Source organism: Equus quagga, chromosome 5 (genome assembly GCF_021613505.1).
Source record: "Equus quagga isolate Etosha38 chromosome 5, UCLA_HA_Equagga_1.0, whole genome shotgun sequence".
Lineage (NCBI taxonomy): Eukaryota > Metazoa > Chordata > Mammalia > Perissodactyla > Equidae > Equus > Equus quagga.
The window spans coordinates 5,056,522-5,079,738 of NC_060271.1; the positions used below are offsets into that span (position 1 = coordinate 5,056,522).

At 46.6% G+C, this 23,217-nt stretch overlaps 1 protein-coding gene across 3 annotated transcripts in view; it reads right to left on the reverse strand.

Moving 5' to 3' along the window:
* Window positions 1-14,467, reverse strand: part of ACOT11 (acyl-CoA thioesterase 11) — a 52,583-nt gene extending 38,116 nt beyond the window's left edge. The window contains exons 1-2 of one of the 3 annotated variants that reach the window (XM_046662569.1): window positions 8,747-8,950; window positions 7,370-7,561 (exon numbers count right to left, since the gene is read on the reverse strand). In XM_046662569.1, the coding sequence (XP_046518525.1) occupies window positions 7,370-7,561; window positions 8,747-8,779 (225 nt within the window). In that variant the 5' untranslated portion in view covers window positions 8,780-8,950. Of the gene's footprint in view, window positions 1-7,369; window positions 7,562-8,746; window positions 8,951-14,208 lie in introns of those variants that run through there. The other 2 variants (XM_046662572.1, XM_046662570.1) reach the window with 2 other exon arrangements.
* Window positions 14,468-23,217: the final 8,750 nt, after the last annotated feature.

Consider the following 23,217-nt stretch of genomic DNA (forward strand, 5'->3'; position numbering starts at 1 on the left):
AGGAAATGCTCAGGAAAACCCTCATTCCTGAAAAATAAAAAAAAGGAAAGGGGCTACAAAACCAAGAGCAGAGGAGATAAGTAGAAGGACAACAACAGAGAGTAGCAGCTCTACAGCAGAACAGATTAAACCATGGGACAAGTAACAAAGGAAATTGAAGAAAACCGGAAAACAAGACATAAAATGGCAGAGGTAGGCCCCCACATTTCAATAATCACTCTAAATGTAAATGGATTGAACTCTCCAATCAAAAGACACAGAGTGGCAGGACGGATCAAAGAACAAGACCCAACAATATGCTGCCTCCAGGAAACACACCTCAAGCCCAAAGACAAACACAGACTCAGAGTGAAGGAATGGAGGACAATACTCCAAGCTAATAATGAACAAAAGAAAGCAGGTGTCGCTATACTAATATCAGACAAAGCAGACTTCAAAGCAAAACAGATAAAGAAAGACAAAGAGGGACAGTATATAATGATAAAAGGGCCTCTCCACCAAGAAGACATAACACTTATAAATATATACGCACCCAACACAGGAGCACCAAAATTTGTAAAGCAACTCTTAACAGAACTAAAAGAAGACATCAACAACAATACAATAATAGCAGGGGACCTCAACACACCATTAACACCAATGGACAGAACATCCAGACAGAAAATCAACAAGGAAATAATAGAATTAAATGAAAAATTAGACCAGATGGACTTAATAGATATATATAGAACACTTCATCCAAAAACAGCAGGTTACACATTCTTCTCAAGTGCGCATGGAACATTCTCAAGGATAGACCATATTTTGGGAAACAAAGCAAGCATCAATAAATACAAGAGAGTTGAAATAATATCAAGCATCTTTTCTGATCATAATGCTATGAAACTAGAAATCAACTACAAGAATAAAGCAGAGAAAGGAGCAAAAATGTGGAGACTAAACAACACGCTTCTGAACAAACAACGGATTATTGAAGAAATTAAAAAAGAAATCAAATATTATCTGGAGACAAATGAAAATGAGAACACGACATACCAAATCATTTGGGACGCAGCAAAAGCAGTCCTAAGAGGGAAATTCATTGCAATACAGGCTCACCTCACTAAACAAGAAAAAGCTCACATAAGCAACCTCAAATGACACCTAACAGAATTAGAAAAAGAAGAACAAACAAAGCCCAGAGTCAGTAGAAGGAGGGAAATAATAAAAATAAGAGCAGAAATAAACGATATTGAAACAAAAAAGACAGTAGAAAGGATCAATGAAACAAAGAGTTGGTTCTTCGAAAAAATTAACAAAATCGACAAACCCTTAGCCAGACTCACCAAGAAAAGAAGAAAGAAATCTCAAATAAATAAAATTAGGAATGAGAGAGGAGAAATCACAACAGATACCAATGAAATACAAGGGATCATAAGAGAATACTATGAAAAACTATATGCCAACAAATTGAACAACCTAGAAGAAATGGACAAATTCCTAGACTCCTACAACCTCCCCAAACTGAATCAGGAAGAAATGGAGAATCTGAATAGGCCAATCAAAAGTAAAGAAATAGAAACAGTAATCAAAAACCTCCCCAAAAATAAGAGTCCAGGACCAGACGGCTTCTCTGGAGAATTCTACCAAACATTCAAAGAAGATTTAATACCTATCCTGCTCAAACTATTCCAGAAAATTGAGGAAGATGGAGCACTCCCTAATACATTCTATGAAGCCACCATCACCCTGATCCCCAAACCTGACAAGGACAACACAAAGAAGGAGAACTACAGGCTGATATCACTGATGAAGATAGATGCAAAAGTCCTCAACAAAATTCTGGCAAACCGAATACAGCAATACATCAAAAAGATTATACACCATGATCAAGTGGGATTTATACCAGGGACACAGGGATGGTTCAACATCCGCAAGTCAATCAATGTGATTCACTACATTAACAAAATGAGAAACAAAAACCACATGATCATCTCAATAGATGCAGAGAAAGCATTCGACAAGATCCAACACCCATTTATGATAAAAACCCTCAATAAAATGGGTATAGAAGGAAAGTACTTCAACATAATAAAGGCCATATATGACAGACCGACAGCCAACATCATACTCAATGGACAAAAACTGAAAGCCATCCCTTTGAGGACAGGAACAAGACAAGGGTGCCCACTTTCACCACTCCTATTCAACATAGTACTGGAGGTGTTGGCCAGAGCAATTCGGCAGGAAAAAGAAATAAAAGGAATCCAAATAGGTAATGAAGAAGTAAAACTCTCACTGTTTGCAGACGACATGATCTTATATATAGAAAACCCCAAAGAATCCATAGGAAAACTATTAGAAATAATCAACAACTACAGCAAAGTAGCAGGGTATAAAATCAACATACATAAATCAGTAGCATTTCTATACTCTAACAACGAACTAACAGAAAAAGAACTCAAGAACTCAATCCCATTCACAATCGCAATGAAAAGAATAAAATACCTTGGGATAAATTTAACCAAGGAAGTGAAGGATTTATACAATGAAAACTACAAGACTTTCTTGAAAGAAATTGACGACAACATAAAGAGATGGAAAGACATTCCATGCACATGGATTGGAAGAATAAACATAGTTAAAATGTCCATACTACCTAAAGCAATCTACAGATTCAATGCTATCCCAATCAGAATCCCAAGGACATTCTTTACATAAATTGAACAAAGAATCCTAAAATTCATATGGGGCAACAAAAGACCCCGAATTGCTAAAGCAATCCTGAGTAAGAAAAACAAAGCCAGAGGCATCACAATCCCCGATTTCAAAACATACTACAAAGCTACAGTGATCAAAACAGCATGGTACTGGTACAAAAACAGGTCCACAGATCAATGGAACAGAATTGAAAGCCCAGAGATAAAACCACACATCTATGGACAGCTAATCTTTGACGAAGGAGCGGAGGGCCTACATTGGAGAAAAGAAAGTCTCTTTAACAAATGGTGCTGGGAAAACTGGACAGCCACATGCAAAAGACTGAAAATTGACCATTCTTTTTCACCACACACCAAAATAAACTCAAAATGGATCAAAGACCTAAAGATTAGGCCTGAAACAATAAGTCTTCTAGAAGAAAATATAGGCAGTACACTCTTTGACATCAGTTTCAAAAGAATCTTTTCGGACACTATAACTCCTCAGTTGAGGGAAACAATAGAAAGAATAAACAAATGGGACTTCATCAGACTAAAGAGCTTCTTCAAGGCAAGGGAAAACAGGATTGAAACAAAAAAACAGCCCACTAATTGGGAAAAAATATTTACAAGCCACTTATCCGACAAAGGGTTAATCTCCATAATATACAAAGAACTCACACAGCTTAACAACAAAAAAACAAACAACCCGATCAAAAAATGGGCAGAGGACATGAACAGACATTTCTCCAAAGAAGATATAAGTATGGCCAATAGACACATGAAAAGATGTTCATCATCGCTAATCATCAGGGAAATGCAAATCAAAACTACACTAAGATATCACCTTACACCCGTTAGATTGGCAAAAACATCCAAAACCAAGAGCGACAAATCTTGGAGAGGTTGTGGGAAAAAGGAACCCTCATACACTGTTGGTGGGAATGCAAACTGGTGCAGCCACTATGGAAAACAGTATGGAGATTTCTCAAAAAGCTAAAAATAGAAATGCCCTATGACCCAGCCATCCCACTACTGGGTATCTATCCTAAGAACCTGAAATCAGAAATCCCAAGAGTCCCTTGCACCCCTATGTTCATCGCAGCATTATTTACAATAGCCAAGACATGGAACCAACCTAAGTGCCCAGAAACTGATGATTGGATAAAGAAGATATGGTATATATACACAATGGAATACTACTCAGCCATAAAAAAGACAAAATTGTTCCATTCGCATCGACATGGATGGACCTCGAGGGTATTCTGTTAAGCGAAATAAGCCAGACAGAGAAAGACGAACTCTATATGACTCCACTCATAGGTGGAAGTTAACATATAGACAAGGAGAACTGATTGGTGGTTACCAGGGAAAAGGGGGGGTGGGGGGAGGGCACAAAGGGGGAAGTAGTGTACCCACAACATGACTAACAATAATGTACAACTGAAATCTCACAAGGTTGTACTCTATCATAATCTTAATAAAAAAAAAAAAAGAAAGAAAGAAACCCCAGGTGGGACATACAATTACACGGACAAGGGGGCCAGGGAGGGGCTCCTGAAGGGGTCACTGTGGAATTCTCTCCTCATTCCTCATGGAACAGGCTCCTTCCCACATCTCACGCACGGTGCCTCCACCGGGACCAGCCTTCCTAACGGGAAAAGCTTTCAAGGTCCAGCTAACCCATCACCCCCTCCAGGGAGCCTGCCCTGGCCCCTAGGCTGGTGAGGGGCCACCTCTGGGCTTCCTCCTGTCACAGCCTGGCCAGACTGTGCTGCCATCATTGGTCTGTACCTCTTCTGTCTCCCCATCAGCCTGGGGGCACCTGAGGATGGGTCCCAAAGTGCCAGACTCTCTGATCCTTTCTGTCACTGCCCTGATGCCCCCTCCTACCCACAAGGAGGCTGCTCCTGGGGAAGGACAGGCGCACGCAGATCCACAGCCAGGGAGCTGGCAGAGGACTGGCCGGCAGCACCATCTGTCGCTGGAGCCACAGGACAGAGCACGCACGAGGCAGAGGTGTCAGTTGCCGGCTCAGCCAGGTCGGCCCAGGACAAGGAGAGCCGCAGCACCAGGGCCCCTGCCCAGCTGCGGCCTGGGGTCAGACAAGACTTTGGATTCTCTAACCAGCTCAAACGGACTCAACAGCAGAGCCTCGGTTTTCTCATCTGTAAAACCAGACGAACACCAGCCCCTTGCAGAGCTGTTGAGAAGTTTAAATATGCCTGACGCTTAGTAGGTATTCGACAAAAAGCTAGCTTTCGCCATCTCATCTGACCAACCCTGTCACTGACCACTGAGGAAACTGAGGGAAGCACTTAGATGGCATTTACTCTTATTATTATTGCTCTTCACAGCACCTAGCACAGAGTGTCATTGGGTATTTATCTGACCACCTTTTCACCATTTCTCCCCAGCAGCTGTCAGCTCCACACAATAGCCCAGGTTCCTCACCATGTACTCAGGCCCTGACACAAACCAATCGCGGCAGAGAGAACAAGTAAAGTCAGTACAACATCCCAAGGAAACACCATTAATTCCGGGAGCAGATGGGATGGGCATCTGAAGGGGAAATGATGGCTAAGCAGGGTTTTGAAGGATGAAGACGAGTCCTCCAGACAGACTAAGAACACTAAGGGTGTCTGCCCATGGCTGAGATTGGGGTTCACACGTGGACCCTGAGCAGGCTGAAGCCTGGTGTCTAAGGCTCACCTCTTCCTCCAGGAAGCCCTCTGCGACCACTTCAGCCCCCTTCTGAGCTCCCATGGTCACTCATTCATCCAAAAGTCTTTGTGCTCCTTCTATATGACAGGTATGTCATTGTAAGTCTGCAAGTCTCCCCTCCTGGGCCACACAGCAGGGTCTCAAGGGAGCTGGGCCCCTGCCTTTCACTGTCAGGATCAACCTCAAGGTGGTATACAAACCCTTCACAAATGAGCCCTGGGATGTCAGTGCTGGCGGGGACCCCAGAGAATACCCGGCGGGGGGCGGAGCACGGGTCCGAGGCAACATGTGACTAACTGGGTGAAGATAAGATTCCAATCCAGGGGTGGCCAGCACTGGGCCCTAACTCTGGCCGCAGTCTGGGCCAGGCCCCAGTGGGGGTCTGGGGTGAGGGGGAGCCCTCCACTGTCCTGGGCTCGTGGGGGAGCAGTGGGCTCACCGCGGGGGGCAGGAGCAGTGCAGGGCTGTGGAGGCGAAAACACGTGCAGAGATGCCCACGGCCGTTCCTGATCGTCCACTGCCCTGTGGGCAGCACCACCGGGCGCAGGCCTCTCAGAAGACCTGGGACACACAGCCCATCACCATTTCCAAAGTAAATAAGAGTCCAGGCCCCACCGGGAGCTGACCCGGACCGGGCTAGAACTCAGGCTGAGCAGAGGCTCCCAGCCCCAGCCTCCCACCAGTGTGCCGGCAGGTCCTGCCAGCCCAGGAGTGCGGACTCAGTGCCCGGTACAGACGCCACCTTGGATGGGGAAGGAGAAGGGTCTGAGAGAGGCAAGGACGGAGGCAAGATGGGGACTTTTCCAGCACCACCGGACAGGCACTCAGCGCCCCTCCAGCACCCGCCCTCCCCGGCCTGGCACCACTGAGCACCTCACTCACTCCTTCATCCCTCGGCATGTACTGGGTACCCCGCGGTGGGCAAGAGTCAGAACCGCCAACTCCAGAACACTCACTGTCTGCAGCACCGCAGGACACCGACCAGGCCCGAACCCTACCAAGCGGGGCTTGTGGGTTATCTGAGGCCCTCTCTGTCCCCGGTTTAACTTGATTTTTTTTGTCCCCAGTGAAGGCAGCTTGGTGAGTTTTTTTAGCTTGCTTGCTTTCCATCAAAAACCACTTCGGTAACAGCCCAGTAAATGGTCCCCACCCTCCTGTATCCCTGGGGACCTCAGGGAATTCAGGAGGAAACAAGGGAGGCAAGGAGATCTGCCATGCAGGCAGTGGCCCAAAGGTGGCAGTCAAGGCCAGGGTGGTCAAGGCATGAGGTCACCATGTCACCTTGGGGCCCAACTTCCAGGCCCCACACCCACCTCCACTCCCAGCCTCGGGTGAGGGGCCACAGCATGAGGAAGCAGAATGCTGCTGGGATCTGAGTCAGGCTGTGTGGGCTGGAATCCCACTGCGGGCTTTCACTGGGCTGAGCCTCAGGTCCCCTAAGGGCTCAAACTCAGGAGCCAGGCTGCCCAAGTTCAAATCCCAGCTCAGCCACTTCCAACCGTGTGATCCTGGGCAAGTCCTCAACCTCGCTGAGCCTCAGTTTCCTGATCTGGAATTTGGGGACGATAGCTGCACCTACCTCTCAGAGTTAAGACATACAAAGCTGCAGGCACGAGCCTAGCACCAGTCAGTCCTACATAAGGATTCGCTACTATTGTTATCGCTGTAAAATGATGCCAACGATGCATCCCTCCCCCGCCACCATCCCTCCCCCCCCACCGTCTCCCTAATTACCGATGAGGGCGGATGGGAAAAGAGTCACGAAGGGTTAAAGATGACAGGGCACAAGAGAAGACACAGCCCCACCTACAAGATGCTCTCCACCCTGCGCTCACACTCAGGGGCCGGGAGCAAGAGGCCCTCTGCTCAGACCCCACCTGGGCCCATTCATTCACGAGGCATCCCCAGGGCTCTGGCCACACCCAACCCTGCGCCGGGCACACCAACAGCAGCCTCGGGGAACTCACTGGCTGGTGGGAGAGACGGATGTGCAAGTCCAGCACACCACCCAGTGTGAGAAGGGCTAACACAGAGGCTGGCTGTGCTTGAAAAATCAGGGAAGCTCTTCCAGAGGAGGCAGCATCTGAGCTGAGATCTGAGGGCTCAGGAGGAACTTTCCAGGGGGCGTGAGCACAGGGCGCGGCCGGCTGGGGGTCACTCTAGGAGGAAGCAGAATATGTACGACAGCACGGAGGAGAGGACAAAGGTGGTCACTGAGGCAGCGGCAGGCAGCTCAGCGTGGCTGCCACACTGAACACACAGTGGTGGGCAGGTGGAAGGGGGAGGGACAGGCGGGCGGCAGCAGACCACCAGGGTCCTGTTGTCTCAGCTGAGGAGCCAGAACGTTATCCTGAAGGCAGCCCTCTGAACAGCTGAGAGGGAGTCGCGTTTGCCCTTGAGTAGCACCCACGCCATGAAGGGGGGCCGGAGGGGGGTGAACGTGGGGCAGGGAAGCAGGGAGGAGAAGGTACCCTGGGCCTGGTGAGGGGCCAAGGTCAGAGCCGAGGGGCGGTCATGCAGACAGAGGGAGGGCACGGATAAAAGATTGCTTTATTTCTCCTGGCCCCCTTTTAAAAAGTCTTTTCCCAAAAACATCCCCAGAGGACACCCACTCTACACAGAGCACAGCCTCTGCCAGTCTGTCCTGAGCCCTTCTCCGTTCACCAGATCAAAGGCCCCCTGCCTGGTCCCTCTGAGCCCTTGGGTCTGTCTCGTGCCTCAGCATCTAATCTCTGCTCCAAAGTCCCTGTTAAGAGGTTCCAGGGAAAAGCTCTCTGCAAGGTCACCTTGCGGGACACCTTCCCAGCAGCCCTCACTCGGTCCTGTACTTGCTCTTCCAAAGAGGTTATTGTCCCCAGGCAACCCCGGCTTCACCTCACCACACTCACTCACTCGCACGCACACCCCCAGCCCTGTAACTTCTCTCAGCTCCGTGGCCATCCAGCCCAGAACTGTGAGAGTTGAACTCCAAGAGTTAAACACCAGGAGCGGCGGAGTTCAGACGGCCGGCAGAAACACGCGCAGAACTCAGCAGGGACACACAGACATCCTAGAATAGAATTCCAGACGCAAAGAACTTGCCGCCGATGATTCCACTCAACACCGCCAGCCCTTGGGGGAGCCAACGGTCCCTGGGGCTTGTTTGGGGGTTGTCGCTTATAATAACCCAGCCCAAGGGTTCTTCGAATTCTCCTTCCAAAGAGAAGGGCAAAATGGCCCGTGGAAAATGAGAGAGAAGATGTAGAGCTTCTGACTTAAAATGGAAACTTCAATCCTCTTTCAGGATCCCCAGCCTCCAGCCCCCTCTGTTTGCCTCCAATCTGCCCCTAGCCCACCCTCCATACCCTTCGCAGGTGATTTCCGACATTCTGGATCATCGCTGCGCTGCCGCTGCCGAGACTCCGCTAGCTGGCCACACCGATGGCGGTGCCCTCCAAGCCGCTGGTCACCTGAGCAACAGCCTGGCTCCAGCTCCAAATGAAGCCTGCTCTCCTGCTCCTCCCCCGAGCTCCCGCCCCTCCGGAGCCCAGCTGTTACCACCAAATCTGGCCTCTGCTCAAACTGCCCTCTGCCCCCCTTCTCCTGGAGCCCCCGCACGGCATGCTCCTGTGCCCGCCTGGTGGAGAGGGAGGAGAAAGGCTGCCAGCTGGGCCATGGCCACGTCAGGGGGCTTGGTGCCTGCCCACTGGGCACCTAGCCGGGCATTCACTTTGTTTCCAGTCAAAGCAAACTTAGTTACCCCCACTTCCAGCCCCTGACATCCTCCCCAGGGGGCATGTTGGCTCTGAGGACACTCCCAGAGGCTAGGAGTCTCCAATTCCCTGGCCCCGGCTAGTCAGACTGGCAAACAGGGCACCAGGTTTCCATCCGTCCACAAGGGGTCAGGCCACAAGGTGGCGGGGGGCCAGGGAGCTGCCGGCAGCCTCCCAGAGAAATATCAGACACACCTGCTAGGACTCTTCACTCTTGGGAGCGGTGCCTGCCGGCCCCACCGCACCAGGCCGCCTGCATCCAGCAGCTGCTGGCCAGGACAGGGCACACTCCTACACTTAAATAGGAGGCATGACTCTTCTAAAAGGGGCACCTGCCAAATCCCACCCCATTGGCTCCACAGGGTTCAGCCCCCTGGGCACCCACCCCAGCCCCTCTGTACCCACCACTGACTGAGACCACCAGGATTTTCCCTTCCCCCTCTCACTTCTGCAAGAGGCTGAGTGCGGAGGCCTTGACTCGCATGCTGGACTTCCCATGACAGGCTGACAAAATAAAGTGCTTGGTGGCCAAGGAAAGAAGGCCAGGGGAGGTCCAGGCAGGGGAGCTGGGACGGAAAGTGGATGGGAATAACAACGAGCACCTCACAATACCCAAGCACCTACTGTGTGCCAGGCCTCCTGCTGGTCCTTATTCTAACCCCATGGGAAGGGCCCTGGGGGAGGGCAGGTGATGTGCCCCAGGTGGCACAGCTGTCGATTGCAGAGCTGGGCTAGAACAGAGGTCAGCCCGACTCTGAGGCCTCTGCCCCTCACTGCCTCTAGTTCACTACCTAATAATGTCTTCTCTTGGGCTTAAGACACCTGGGTTCTGGTTCTTTCATTAAAGGTCACTGTGTGACTTTGGGCAAGTTTCACCCTCTCCCTGGGCTGCCCCACTCTACGAGTCAAGGACTCTAATGTCTAGCCCTGTGAGCTCAGGCCGTCCCCTCAAAGAGCTTATGGCTGTCAGCAGTTCAGTGTCTACAAACGAGAAATTAAAGTCACACCTTAAAGAATGCCAGATGACCTAAGGATGGTACTGAGTGTTGGAGCAATCTGGGAGGCTTCCTGGAAGAGGCAGTGCGAGAGTTGGCCTGAAGATGGAATGAGTTTGGATAGGCTGAGAAGAGGGATGAGGTGGAAGGCCTAACAGGAACAGAACAGGACGGAGTTATAGAAGTGAGGACCCCCATCTTGCAGATAAAAGCTGGGAACCTGTTGAGGAGGGCCTCGAATGCCAAGCAACAGGGTTTAGGCATCAAGAAGCCTCTGAGGGGTCGGCCCAGTGGCACAGAGGTTAAGTGCGCATGTTCCGCTTTGGCAGCCTGGGGTTCGCCAGTTCAGATCCCAGGTGTGGACATGGCACCACTTGGCACGCCATGCTGTGGCAGGCGTCCCACATATAAAGTGGAGGAAGATGGGCACACATGTTAGCTCAGGGCCAGTCTTCCTCAGCAAAAAGAAGAGGATTGGCAGCAGATGTTAGCTCAGGGCTAATCTTCCTCAAAAAAAAAAAAAGAAACCTCTATGAACGAAGAGTGTGCTCGACACGATAAAAGCCACGCAAAGCGAACAGGACAGTTGTCATGAGGAAACCAGCCCAGAGAGGGGACAGCTTGTCTCTCTGGGTCCCTAATCTCACTGGATCCAGACAGGTGGCCAGGACAATTTCAGGGTCTTCACCATGCAGATGAGGGAATGGAAACCCAGAGACCTTCTGGTCCCCACCCCTACCCTCGCTCCAGAGGTCCATAATGTCTCAGACTCACTGGATTCAGTCTAGTCCCATTTGACAGATGGATACACTGAGGCCCAAGAATGAGAGGGGGGCCACCCAAAGTCACACAGTGAGGAAGTTGTCTAGAACCTCCACTCCTAACCTCCAACCTGGAACCCCGCCCACCCCACCCCACCACAAGGCATAAAAACACAAGAGCCTTCAGTTAGACTTAAGAGAGGATTTCCAGCAAGGCTGAATCAACATTACCATGAGGAACAAGCAACACAGGGCTAGATCTTTCTGCAGAGGCCCCCCCAGCCCACAAAGTTCTCTCTCCTCTGCTATCTACGACAGAACTGACTGTGCGTCTCTTCAGCAGTTCTGTTTGGTCTGTCACTCCAAGGAGTATTTCCACGGATGTCCGCCTTCCCTTTCCAACTCACCTGGGAGCCCCCGAGGGCTGAGACCACATCTTACTCATCTCTGTGGCCCCTCCCCAACAGCCCTGAGACCACGGCCCTAATGCAGGAAACATGACACACGCCTGGGTGAATCACAGTCCTCGAAAGACGACCAAGACGAGGTCTTAAGTGATAGCCAGGTCAGTGGTTCTCAAACTTCAGCCTGCATCAGAATCACCCAGAGGGCTTGTTAAAATACAGATTGCTAGAGCGCAGCTATAGCAGAGCCCAAGAATTTGCATTAGAACAAGACCCCAAGCGATGCTGATGCTGCTGGTCGAGGGATCACATTCTGGGACCGGTGAGTTGGGTCAGCCTTCCATTTTACAGCTGGGAAGAATGAGGCCCAGAGATTCTAAAGGTACCTCTTGACAGGCTATCACCGTCATCATCATCATCACTGTCATTCTCATTACAGCCCTGTCACTACAGCTCTTCTCACGTGCCCAGCACTGTACGTGCATTATCACCTTGGGCCTCACCCTAAGAGAAAGGTGCTATGATTTTTATTCCCCTCCAGAAGGAAAAGCAGAAGCAAAGAGTCAATTGTCCAAAATCACACAGTCGCTAAGAGTTAGCACCAGGATTTGAACCCTAATCTAAATCCGGAGCCCACAAGTGTAACCCTACTCAGCATAACCTGCTCAGAGGTTACAAAAACCAAGGAATTTTTGAGAGGTTCTTGAATCCAGTAGGTGTGGGGTGAGCTCGTGATGCCCTCAGCCCGAAGGCCTGGTCCTCAAGTGGGCCTCTGGGGAGCCCTGTGTCTGCAGAAAGCCTGCCCCTCAAACACTGTGAACCGGGAGTATTTTCTCCTGCGAACATTTCTTTTCCTACATTACAACCTTCATCTGTCCCCGCGGATGGAGCCTTCCTGGCTGGAGGACAAACATCTGTGTTAATTCTGCAGGTCCATATGCCACCTCTACCTCTCCACTCAGTGATAAACACAATTAAGTGATCTCCGTTTACACACCACAGTGACACTGGGTTGTCACTGTCAGGTATGGGTCTGTCTCCCCCATCAGATGGGGACCTCATCTAAGTCATCTGATCCTCAGCACAGGGTCTGCCCGGAGCAAGGGCTTAGTGACCAAATGAAGCAGGAAGAAGTGCACGGCTAGGAGCAAATGAGGGAATGAATGAGTGAATAGATAACTAAGTTCCCAGGAATTCCCTCTGCCGGGTCCTTTAGCCTTCCCAGATAGGACCACAGACTCTCCGGGTAGGAGGGGACCTCGGACATCATCCACTCCAACTCCCACTTTCAACACTGTCCTAGCTGAACCCCTCCATGGCCAGAACCTACAGCTCTCCTCCCCACATACACACCTACTATCCCAGGCTCCACTTACATACCTCCAAGATTGAAGAGCTCACTCCATCTCAGCTGCCTATACAATTAAAGAGCTCTAAGAGCCACAAGGGTCTTGATGGTGGCTCCGGATCTCCCAGAACAATGCTGCTTCCCTGGCCTGTGACAGCTGGCCAGAGCTTCCCACTGTTCCCTCACACACCTGGGGCTTCCTTGTTCCTGCTGTTCCCTCCACCCTGATGCCCTCTAACAACTCTCTATCCAAACGCTACCCTCTACCCCCACATCAAGGCGGGGTTCAAACGGCACCACCTCCAGGAAGCCTTCTGGGTCCCTCCAAAATGGAAATTACATCCTCTTCCTCTGTATCCTCTGTCCCCCACACACAAACACACACAAATACACACACACTTCACAGACTATCTCTCTCACACACTGCTTCTTCTCTTAAATTGGGCTGATTTGTGCTAATTTCTCCTTCTTGACCTTGAACAAGCCCGCAGCAGGAATGGAGCCTCCTGCCCTCCCCTCACCAAACACCTGAGGCCTTGCACAGAGTAGCTGCTCAGTGAGTGTCCAGAGACGGCGGAACGAGCAATTGAACAGGAAAGAACAAGGATGGTGTGAGCGAATGGAGGTGCATACACGTGCAAAGGAATGATCAGAGGGACAAATGAACGCAAGAGGGTCGCTGTCCTCTCCTGCCCTCCAAGCTGAACTTTCAGTCCTTCTAGGGGCTCCTTGGGCTTGGCATGGCAGAAGAAAGGAAATTGTGGGATAAATGGTGAGCGGGACAGAAGGGAGGAATGAAGGAAGCGGGTAGTAATACCAGCAAGAGCGGAAGTAGAGGTGACCTCAACGCTGCTTCAAGGCCAGGCCCCCCTCAGATCCACAGCCCTTTATGGAGAACCGGGGGAGGAGAGCAGTGAGGAGCCTCTTCAGTGGTGCAGGGGAGAGAAGACACAGCTTGGAGGGGATGGAGAGGAGGGAATGCCAACGAGTCACGGAGGCCAGATTCAGGATGCACGAACAGAGCTGTCCACCAGCCAGGAACTCCACCCTGCCTAGCAGACCAAACCTACCCACCCTCCCCATCTCTCACCACCTCCTCTAGGGTGTGTGGGCCAGAACACCCTCCTTGGCCCAAATGCTGGGGGTCTAGACCCAGCCTGATTTCCTGGATTGGGCCCTTGCCACAGAGTTGCTCACAACACAGGCTAGCGATCCCCTGCCCCACCCCATGGCCAAGTGAGTCACCACTGGCCGCACCCTCTGGACTGTCTTGTGCCCCTAGGCTCTCCCCAGGGCCAGCCTCCCCCATCCTAGTGACAGACCCGCCCATCCCAGTTCAATCCCAAAATGTTTCATGCCCCAGCCTGCCCCAGCCGGAGTGCACCAGGCACCACCTGGCTTGTCTGGAGCCCGGTCCCGGGTAGAGGGAGGTCTGCCTAGGGAGGGTGCTGGGGCCGGGGAGGAGCCAGCTGCACGGGTATCCCAGGGAATGCGGCCCTTCCCAGGCAGGGAGATGGGGGAGGGGCTGAGGGCGGCAGGGGCTTACCCAAGTGGTGGGACAATCTAGACCCAACAGCTTACAAGGTCAGGCCAGGGAGCCTGCTGGGGACGTCGGAGAAGCGGATCCGCAGGGAGAAGCTCAAAAAACGGGCATCTGAGGTCCCAGAGCGGAGCCTGATGGGGGAGGCTGCGGGGGTGCTGGAGGGAGGCGCAGGGAGAGGCGGGGCAGAGGCACAGAGGCAGCGGCCGGGACGAGTCTGTGCACCCCCACCGCTGCCCTCTCCAGCACGGATGGGCTGCGGAGCCTGCGGATCACAAAGGGCCAGGGCACCCGGGACGGGGCCAGACGCCCTGCCCCGCGAGGCAGCGCCAATCCTGGGCGCCGGGCAGAGGCGGAAATGCCGGTGACCGGACCGGCAGGATCCACGTGGAGCGGGGCATGCGCTTCCCTGTGATTGCTGAACCAGCCGCTCACAGACTCGAAAAGTAACGCTTGCTATTCGTTCACACCCTTCTTGACCACCTACTGTGTGCTAAACACTGAGCTGGGCGCTGGGAGGAGGTTCTGAGCAGGACACACTGTTCTTGCCTTTATGGGTATTGATAGAAAAAAATAAAAATGGACAGTTGAGAAAAGAACAAAGAAAATGAATACGACTCACAATCCCTTCACTTGGAGAGAATCACTGTTAATATTCTGGGCTATAAGCTTCCAGCTAGACCAGAGCTGGAAGATGTAACCTGAAAGGGAGCGATGGAGACCCCTTCCTGCCCCACTGTGAGTAAATACACATTACCTTATGTAACATGATAGGTTATGAAATATATGCTAGATGAGAGGATGATAGGCATGAAGGAGCCATCCAGAAAAATTTCCATCAGTGCTCATGTTTGGGATACAGGCTCATCTGGCAAACTCAAAAGGGACCTGACAAAGGATGATGGTGTTCCCTGAAAGAGTGTGCAAGGCAGGTGGACTATGGCAGTAGGGGTGCATTCCACACCAGGATGGGGAGGCTGGGGGATTGGTCCTCCAGACATCTCAGGAGGCTGGTACTTGAACTCACCCTGCCCCAGCCGCTCTGGAGAGGAAAAGACAGTCTGTACACAGAGACCCTGCTGAGTTCCCCACACCTTAGGGCCCAAGCAACCTCCTGTGGGGTCCTCTGGCTGGACAATAAGCTGAGGCACTTCCCCTTGTCCCCTTGCTTCAGCCATGCTCTTGGAGCACCCTAAGGGTGGGAGGTCAGGGCAGGAATGATGGGCGCCCCCTGCATGGGGCCTTGGCACAGCCTGGGCAGTAAAGGGGCCTGCCTCTGGCTCAGCCAGCTGCACGGAAGCAGGAACCTCAGCTCGGCAGGGCCCCAGCTGTCAGCAACGTAAATGACGTCCGAATGCAGGTGGGGCACATGCAGGGACACCCAGAGACATACGGGACAGGTGGGCTTTGCAGGGAAGGGAATTCCCACGCAGACACGGTGGCTCTGGGCTGCCATAAACTATGGTCTAATTTTAATGTGACACTATTTGTAATCACACAGTGAATCCTGGAGATACTCAGCTGACCTGAAAAAAGTGACCATATGGATTTACTCTTTTGCAATCTGGTTTTTCTCTCAACAATTATCATAAATTCCTTTTCATAATTTTCATTGCTACATGGTATTTCTCCTTATAGATCCACTCGAATTTATTTACCTGATCTCTTTCTTTTTGTTTATAGCTTTTTTGAGATATCACTACATACAATAAGTTGCACATATTTCAAGTATACAATTTGATGATTTTTGACATATATGTGTGTATGTATATTTTTGACATATGTGTGTGTGTGTGTGTCCATGAAAACACCACCACACAATCAAGGTAATGAACATATTCATCACCCCCAAAGTTTCCTATGACTCTTCGTAATCTCTCCTTTCTGCCCCACACTGCCCCCTCCCTCCAACCCTAGTAAACAATAATCTGCCTTTTGTCACTCCAGACTAGTTAGCATTTTCTAGGATTTTATATAAATAGAATCATACAGTATGTATTCTTTTCTGTCTAGCTTCATTCACTCAGCGTAATTACTTTGCAATTCATATACATCGTTGCACATAGCAATAACCGTTCCTTTTTATAGACTTATTTATTATTATTATATTGTTTTACTTCTTATTATTTTATTTAATATTATTTTATTTATTTATATAGAACGCCATCATAAGGATATACCACAATTCGGTTATTCATTCACTTATTGGCGGGCTTTGGGTTGTTTCTAGTTACTGGCTATTATACAAATAAAGCTGATATGAACATTCATGTGCAAATCTATGTGTGGACATATCCTTTCATTTCTCTTAGATATACCTACGAGTGGAACCTTCGGTCATATGATAGATGTACGTTTAACATTTTTTAAACTCTCAAAATTTTTACAACATGGTGGTATCATTTCACACTCCCAGCAGCAGCGTGTGGGGATCCCAGTTCCTCCACATCCTCACCAGCACTTGGTCCGGTCGGTCAGTGTATTCTTGGTCCTTTTAGTGGACTCCTAATGGCATATGAGTGGGTTTGATTTATATTTTCGTGTTCATTAATGTTGTTAAGCATCTTTTTGTTTACTTATTTGCTATGATCTGTGCATCTTCTTTGATAAAATGTCCTCAAATCTCTCCCCATTTTTCAAATCGGATTGTCTTCTTATTATTTGAGTCATAAGAGTTCTTTATATAGCTAAAAGAATTGAAAACAGGCTCTCTGAGAGATATTTGTACACCCGTGTTCACAGCAGCATACATTACAATAGGCAAAAGGTGGAAGCAACCCAATGTCCACCAACTGATGAATGGATAAGCAAAATGTGGTCTGTATTCCATACAGTGGAATATTATTCAGCCTTAAAAAGGAAGGAAAATCTGATACATGCTACAACATGGATGAACCTTGAAGACATTATGCTAAATGAAATAAGTCTATCGCAGAAGGACAAATACTGTGTGATTCCATGATAGGAGTACCTAGGGGAGTCAAATTCATAGAAACAGAAAGTGGAATGGGGGGTGCCAGGGGCTGGGGGCAGGGGGAAATGAGGAGTTGTTTAGTGAACATAGAGTTTAAGTTTTGCAAGAAGAAAAATTTCTGGAGATTGGTTGAACAACAATATGAATATGCTTACCACTGAATTGTACACTTAAAAATGGTTAAGATGGTAAATTTTATGTTGTGCATATTTCACCACAATTTAACATTTTTAAAAATAAAAGAGTTCTTTACATATCTAAATACAAGTCGTTTGTTGCATATGTGTTTTGCAAATATTTTCTTCAAGTCTGTGCCTCATCTTTTCATTTTCATAATAGTGTCTTTTGAAGAACAAATTTTTAATTATGATGAAGTCCAATTTATCAATTTTTTCTTTACCGCATTGGTTCTTTGTGTTCTATTTAAGAAATCTTTGCCAAATCCAAAATCACTACGATTTTCTTTCATGTGTTCTTCTAGAAATTTTATAGTTTGAGCTTTTACCTTTAGGCTACAATCTATTTCAAGTTAATTTTTATATTTGGTGTGAGGTAAAGATAGAGGTTCATTTGTTTACATATGGCTATCCAGTTGTTTCAGCACCATTTGTTGAAAAGAGTATCATTTTCCCCATTGAATTGCCTTGGCATCCTTATCAAAAGTTGACTGACTATGTATGTGTCGGTCTATTTTTGGACTCTACTTTTTCTACTGATCTCTATGTCTGTCTTAAGCCAAGACTACATTTCCTGACTCCTGTAACGTATAATAAATCTTGAAATCAAGTAGTGTAAGTCCTCCTACTTTGTTCTTTTTTCAAAATTGTTTTGGCTATTCTGAGTCGTTTGCATTTCCATTTAAATTTTAGAATCATCTTGTCAATTTCTAAAAAAAGATAATAATAATAAAACTTTCTTGTATTTTTATTCGGATCGTGTCGAATCTATCAATTTGGAAAGAACTGACAATAATATTGAGTCTTTTGACCTGTGAACATGGTGTATCTCTCCATCTATTTAGGTTTTCTTTAATTTCTCTCTGCAATGTTTTTTAGTTTTCAGCTACAAGTCTTGCATATCTTCTGTCAGATTTATTACTATTTCATATATTTATTTATTATAACTGTACTTTTAAAATTTCAATTTCAATCAGAAAATTGCTAGTATGTAGAAATACAATTGTTTTTTGTATGTTAAGGATATATCTTGAAACTTACTAAACACACAGTTTTAGTGGCGTTTTGTAGATTCCTTAGAATTTTCTTCATAGATGATCATGTTGTTTGCAAATAAAGACAGTTTTACCTTTTCGTTTCCAATCTGTATGCCTTTTATTTCTTTGTCTTGCCTGATTGCCCCGACCAGAAGCCCCAGCACAACATTACATGGAAATGGTAAGACCCCAACATCTTCGCTTGCTCTTGATCTTAGGGAGAGGACCTTGGCTCCTTCATCCTTCAGTATGACGTTGGGGGCAGGTTCTTCACAGAGGCCCTGTATCGGGTCGAAGAAGTTCGCTTTCTTCTCTCCGTGGTTTCCTGCAAGTTTTTATGGATATTGGATTTCATCAAATGCTTTTTCTGCATCTATCGAGAGGATCATACAGTTTATCCTTTTTAATTTGTTAATAAAGCAAATGACATTGCTTACCTTTCAAATGCTAACCCAACTGTTCATCCCTAGGATAATATACTCTTATATATCGTTGGGTTTGAGTTGTTAAAATGTTGTTAAGAATCTGCATCTAGGTTCATTATGGATGTTCTCCTACAGATGTCTTTCCTTGTAATGTCTTCATCTAGTTTTGCTATCAGGGTAGTGCCGGCCCCACAGAAGGGGTTGGGAAGTGTTCCCACCTCTTTAATTCTCCAGATGAGTTTGTAGATTCTTCCTTAAGTGTTTGGTAGAATTTATCAGTGAAGCCATCAGTATGTAAAGTTACCCTTGTGGGAAGCTTTTTAACTACACATAAAAGAGCTATTTAACTTATCTATTTCTTCCTGAATGAGCTTTGGTACTTTCTATCTTTCTCCATTTCATCAAAAAAAATTTTAATTGACTGGCATAAAGTTATGTGTAGCATTCCGTTATTATCTAGTTGATGTCTGTTGAGTGTGTAGTGATATTCCCTCTACCATTTCTGAGACTGGTAACTTATGTCTTCTCTCTCTTTCCTGATCAGGCTGGCTAGAGGTTGATCAATTTCACTAATCTTCTCAAAGTACCAGATTTTTGTTTCATTTATTTTTCCTATTGTTTTCCTGCTTTTTATTTATTAACTTCTGCCCTTATCTTTTTTATATCCTATCTTCTGCTTACTTCAGTTCAGTTTGCTTTCATTTTCTGGTTTCATAAAGGTGAAAGTTTAGATAATTTATTTCCTTTGTTCTAACATAAATGTTTAATGCTATATATTTCCCTCAAGCACTGCTTTAGCTGCATCCTCAAAATTTTAATATTGTATTTTCATTTCATTCAGGTCAAAATAGTTTCTAATCTCTCTTGTGGTTTCTTTAGAAGTGTATTTTTTGGTCTTAAAATATGTGGAAATTTTCAGGTATCTTTCTGTTATTGATTTCCAATTTAATTCTATGTGATTAAAACTCTTTAAAAATATCAAACTTGTTTTATTGCACAAATATGGTCTTTGGTAATATTTCATGTGCACTTGGAAGGAATGCATATTCTGCTCTTGTTGGGTAGAGTATTCTGTAACCGTCAGGTTAAGTTGGTTGAGTGTTGTTCAAATCTTCTATATTCATAGTGATTTTTTTGTCTAGGTGTTCTATCAAATATTGAGAGGAGGTATTGAAATCTTGTGTTACAATTTCTTTCTATTAAGTTTTGTTTCTGTATTTTGACACTCTGTTATTAAGTGCATAGCCACATAGAATTGTTATGGCTGATTAATGAATTGGCCCTGTTTGTTCCTAGTAATATTCTTTGCTCCTAAATCCACTTTCTTTGGATTACTGTTAACATAATACATCTTTTCTGTACTTTTACTTTTAACATATTTGTGTTTTTATATTTCAAGTACATTTCATATAAATAGTACATATTTAAGTCTTGCTCTTTTAATCCAACCTTATAATCTCTGCCCTTTAGTTGGAGTATTTAAGCTGTTTCCACGTAATGTGACTATTTGTACGGTTAGCTTAAGTCTACCATCTTGCTGTGGTTTTATTTATTTATTTGGGGGGGGTGTCTCATCTGCCCTTGTTCCTCTTTTCCTGCTTTCTTTTGAATTACTTGAGCATTTATTATTATTTCATTCCAACACTAGGATGACTAACAACAACCTAACTCTACGCAGAAATGACTGAGAACGACATAAATATATCCCACTGAACCCATACTAAACGTATTTCTGACACAACTTTCCTTTAGTCACATTACAAAAGCCCACAGCCATTTCAACACCACCCAACACAAAAGAAGTATTATGAAGGGGAAGTCAAAGTGGAAAGAGACAGCAATCTCAACTGATTGTGGTTAAAATAGCTTACTTTATCAAATTTTACACGATCACATGATCATGTAATCACACTGCTTTGTAAGGATTAGTTGAACTGTCTGCCCTCCTGCACTGGACTGTATGCAGCTATGAACGGTGTAAGGACTGACTCATCTCGGCCCTAGCACCTGACATCACAGCCAGCCCAAAGTATGTGCTCAACAAATGTTTGTTGAATGGCAGTGTAAGCAAGTGAAATGAACCCTAGACTGAAAGTCAAAGAATCTGTGTTTGAATCCAGCTTTGCCTCTAATAAACTCTATGACCTTGAGAATGTCACTTAATGTCCTTGATCTTCAGTTTCTTCATTTGTTTGTAAAACCTCTTTCAAAAACATAATTGTATTTTAATGATTTTTTTACCTAAGAAATATATGCATATAGTTTAAAAATTAAATAATACTGAAAGATTTATAATGGAAAACAATTGTACTCTACCTCTCTCCTCCTAAGCGTCAGTCCTGCCCCCAAGAGGCAACCACTTTTTAACTTTTTTAGCTATTTCTTTTAGTTATTATCTACATTTTTATAAATAATGTGCTTATACAGCAATTTCTTGCTTTATCAGTTTTAAACATTATCTATAAATGTCCTTCCATGATAGGTGATGAATTACCATATACCACTGCCATAACTCTTCTCTCCCCTCACCTCAACAGTGTTCCGTCAATGTTTTTAGCTCCTCTATGGTTCTCTTTGTAAAGTTAAGTAATACACATACACTTTTTCCATTGTTTCAGAATCTATAGACAGTAGTACTTGACTCCTCACTTTGTAAAATGAAGATATTAGGGAATTTACTTTCCCCTTTAGCTCTCCTCTCCCTCTTCCACCTCTCAGCTTCCCTGTCTGAATTTTTAAATTGCTGAGGTTGTTAACTTTAAATTCCATTCTGTAACCATAATTAAGTCTTCAAAGATTTTAGATTGATTCTAATACACAGTGTTTACATTATTATCAGCTAGGAGAATGTTAGTTATTTCAGAGCCAACTGAGTACCATCACATTTGCTTTCTTATGGAGCTGTTTGTTTTTCCTGGAGTTTGCAGTTACTTTTCTTTTTTCTTGTACTGTTTTCCTTCATTTATTCTCACTCAGCACATCTGGACAGGCACACCTCTCTGTGCTCTTAAGACACTTGTGGCTGTCTATTTCACTGCTCCATCATTTCAGATGATCTATCAGATCCACCTTTTCTCTTCACAGAGCCTTCCACCCTCCTGTTTCAGTTTAGTCTGCTTGCTCTTTAGGCTTACTGGTATGATGGTCATTAGTGCTGGGAAGAGCAAATAAATCATTATTGGAAGCAGTGGTGAAAGATTTGGTAAAATAAGTGGGAGGGCAGATCATGGACCTAATAAACTTGCAGTTCAATGAAAGAGGTTGGAAATAGGCCATCAGTAGTGTGTATTGGTTGCTGTTGGCTGTAATTGGCAAGATACTCCAAGAAAGATATGATTGAAGAAAAGAGTTGGCCAATTTGCAAGTAAGAATGAAATAGAATAGAGTCAAGTCATTCAGAGACCTGCAGGATTGCTTCTCAACCCCACTCTATAAAGGGTGAAACCCCGAGAAGAATTTTGAGTGAAAAGGCTAAGTGAGAAGAGAAGCATTGCCATCACCTCCTCGTTAAAACCTCTATTATGGCATCTCACAGTAAAGGTCCAGTCAAGGGCGTGGCACCCAGTAAATCTTTACTGGACAAAATAACCCAGTAAAAGGGAACTAGAGATGTGGCTCTACTCTATCAGGTCCAGTTAGAAAATCAGAAACCACACTAGGAGTCTCAGACAGAGGGGATGGGGGTTTCATTTAGGAAATTAGCGTTATGTGGTGCTGGAAGTCTGAAATAACAAAAAGAAGATGCTGATGTAACTCAGATATTAGTAAATACAAGAAGCAGCTACCACTCCCAGGGCTGAGATAATCAGATACTATTAATTGCCAAAGGCAGCTCTCATCTTTAGGACTGAGGAATAAAAAGGAAGAAGGTGGTTACCAGACCTGAGTGTTTTGAGGGGAGCCCCATATGACTACTACTCAGATCTCTGAGGAGGTACCACATGACTTGTGTGTGGACATCTCAGGGAGACACCAACTAGGGGGTGATGGGACCTCTGGGGGACTGGTCTTCACACCAGTAAGAGACCAGCTGGTACTGAAACTTCTGAGGGGACATGAGGTAGCTGGTGCTGAAAGTGCTGAAAGAAGCTGGAGGCTAAAGCCCAGTTGTCCTCTGCCCCTGGAGGCATGCTGGGAAGTGCTGAAATTAGGAAGGAAGGCCCGCTTCCCCCTCTGCTACCTTCCCATCTCCTGCCAATTCCTTCCATTGGAAGAACACAACAGGAAGCCAACAGGCAATGACACCTGGGGAACGGTGGCTTGCTGAGTTCCAGTCAATGCAGACCAAAACATACAAGGGGGAGCTTGGAGCTGAGCTTGGAGCTCAATGGGAAAACAACCAGCACACCCAACAAAGCATGCTGGCCCAAGACCCACATTTAAATCAAGGAGGTATGGGGTGA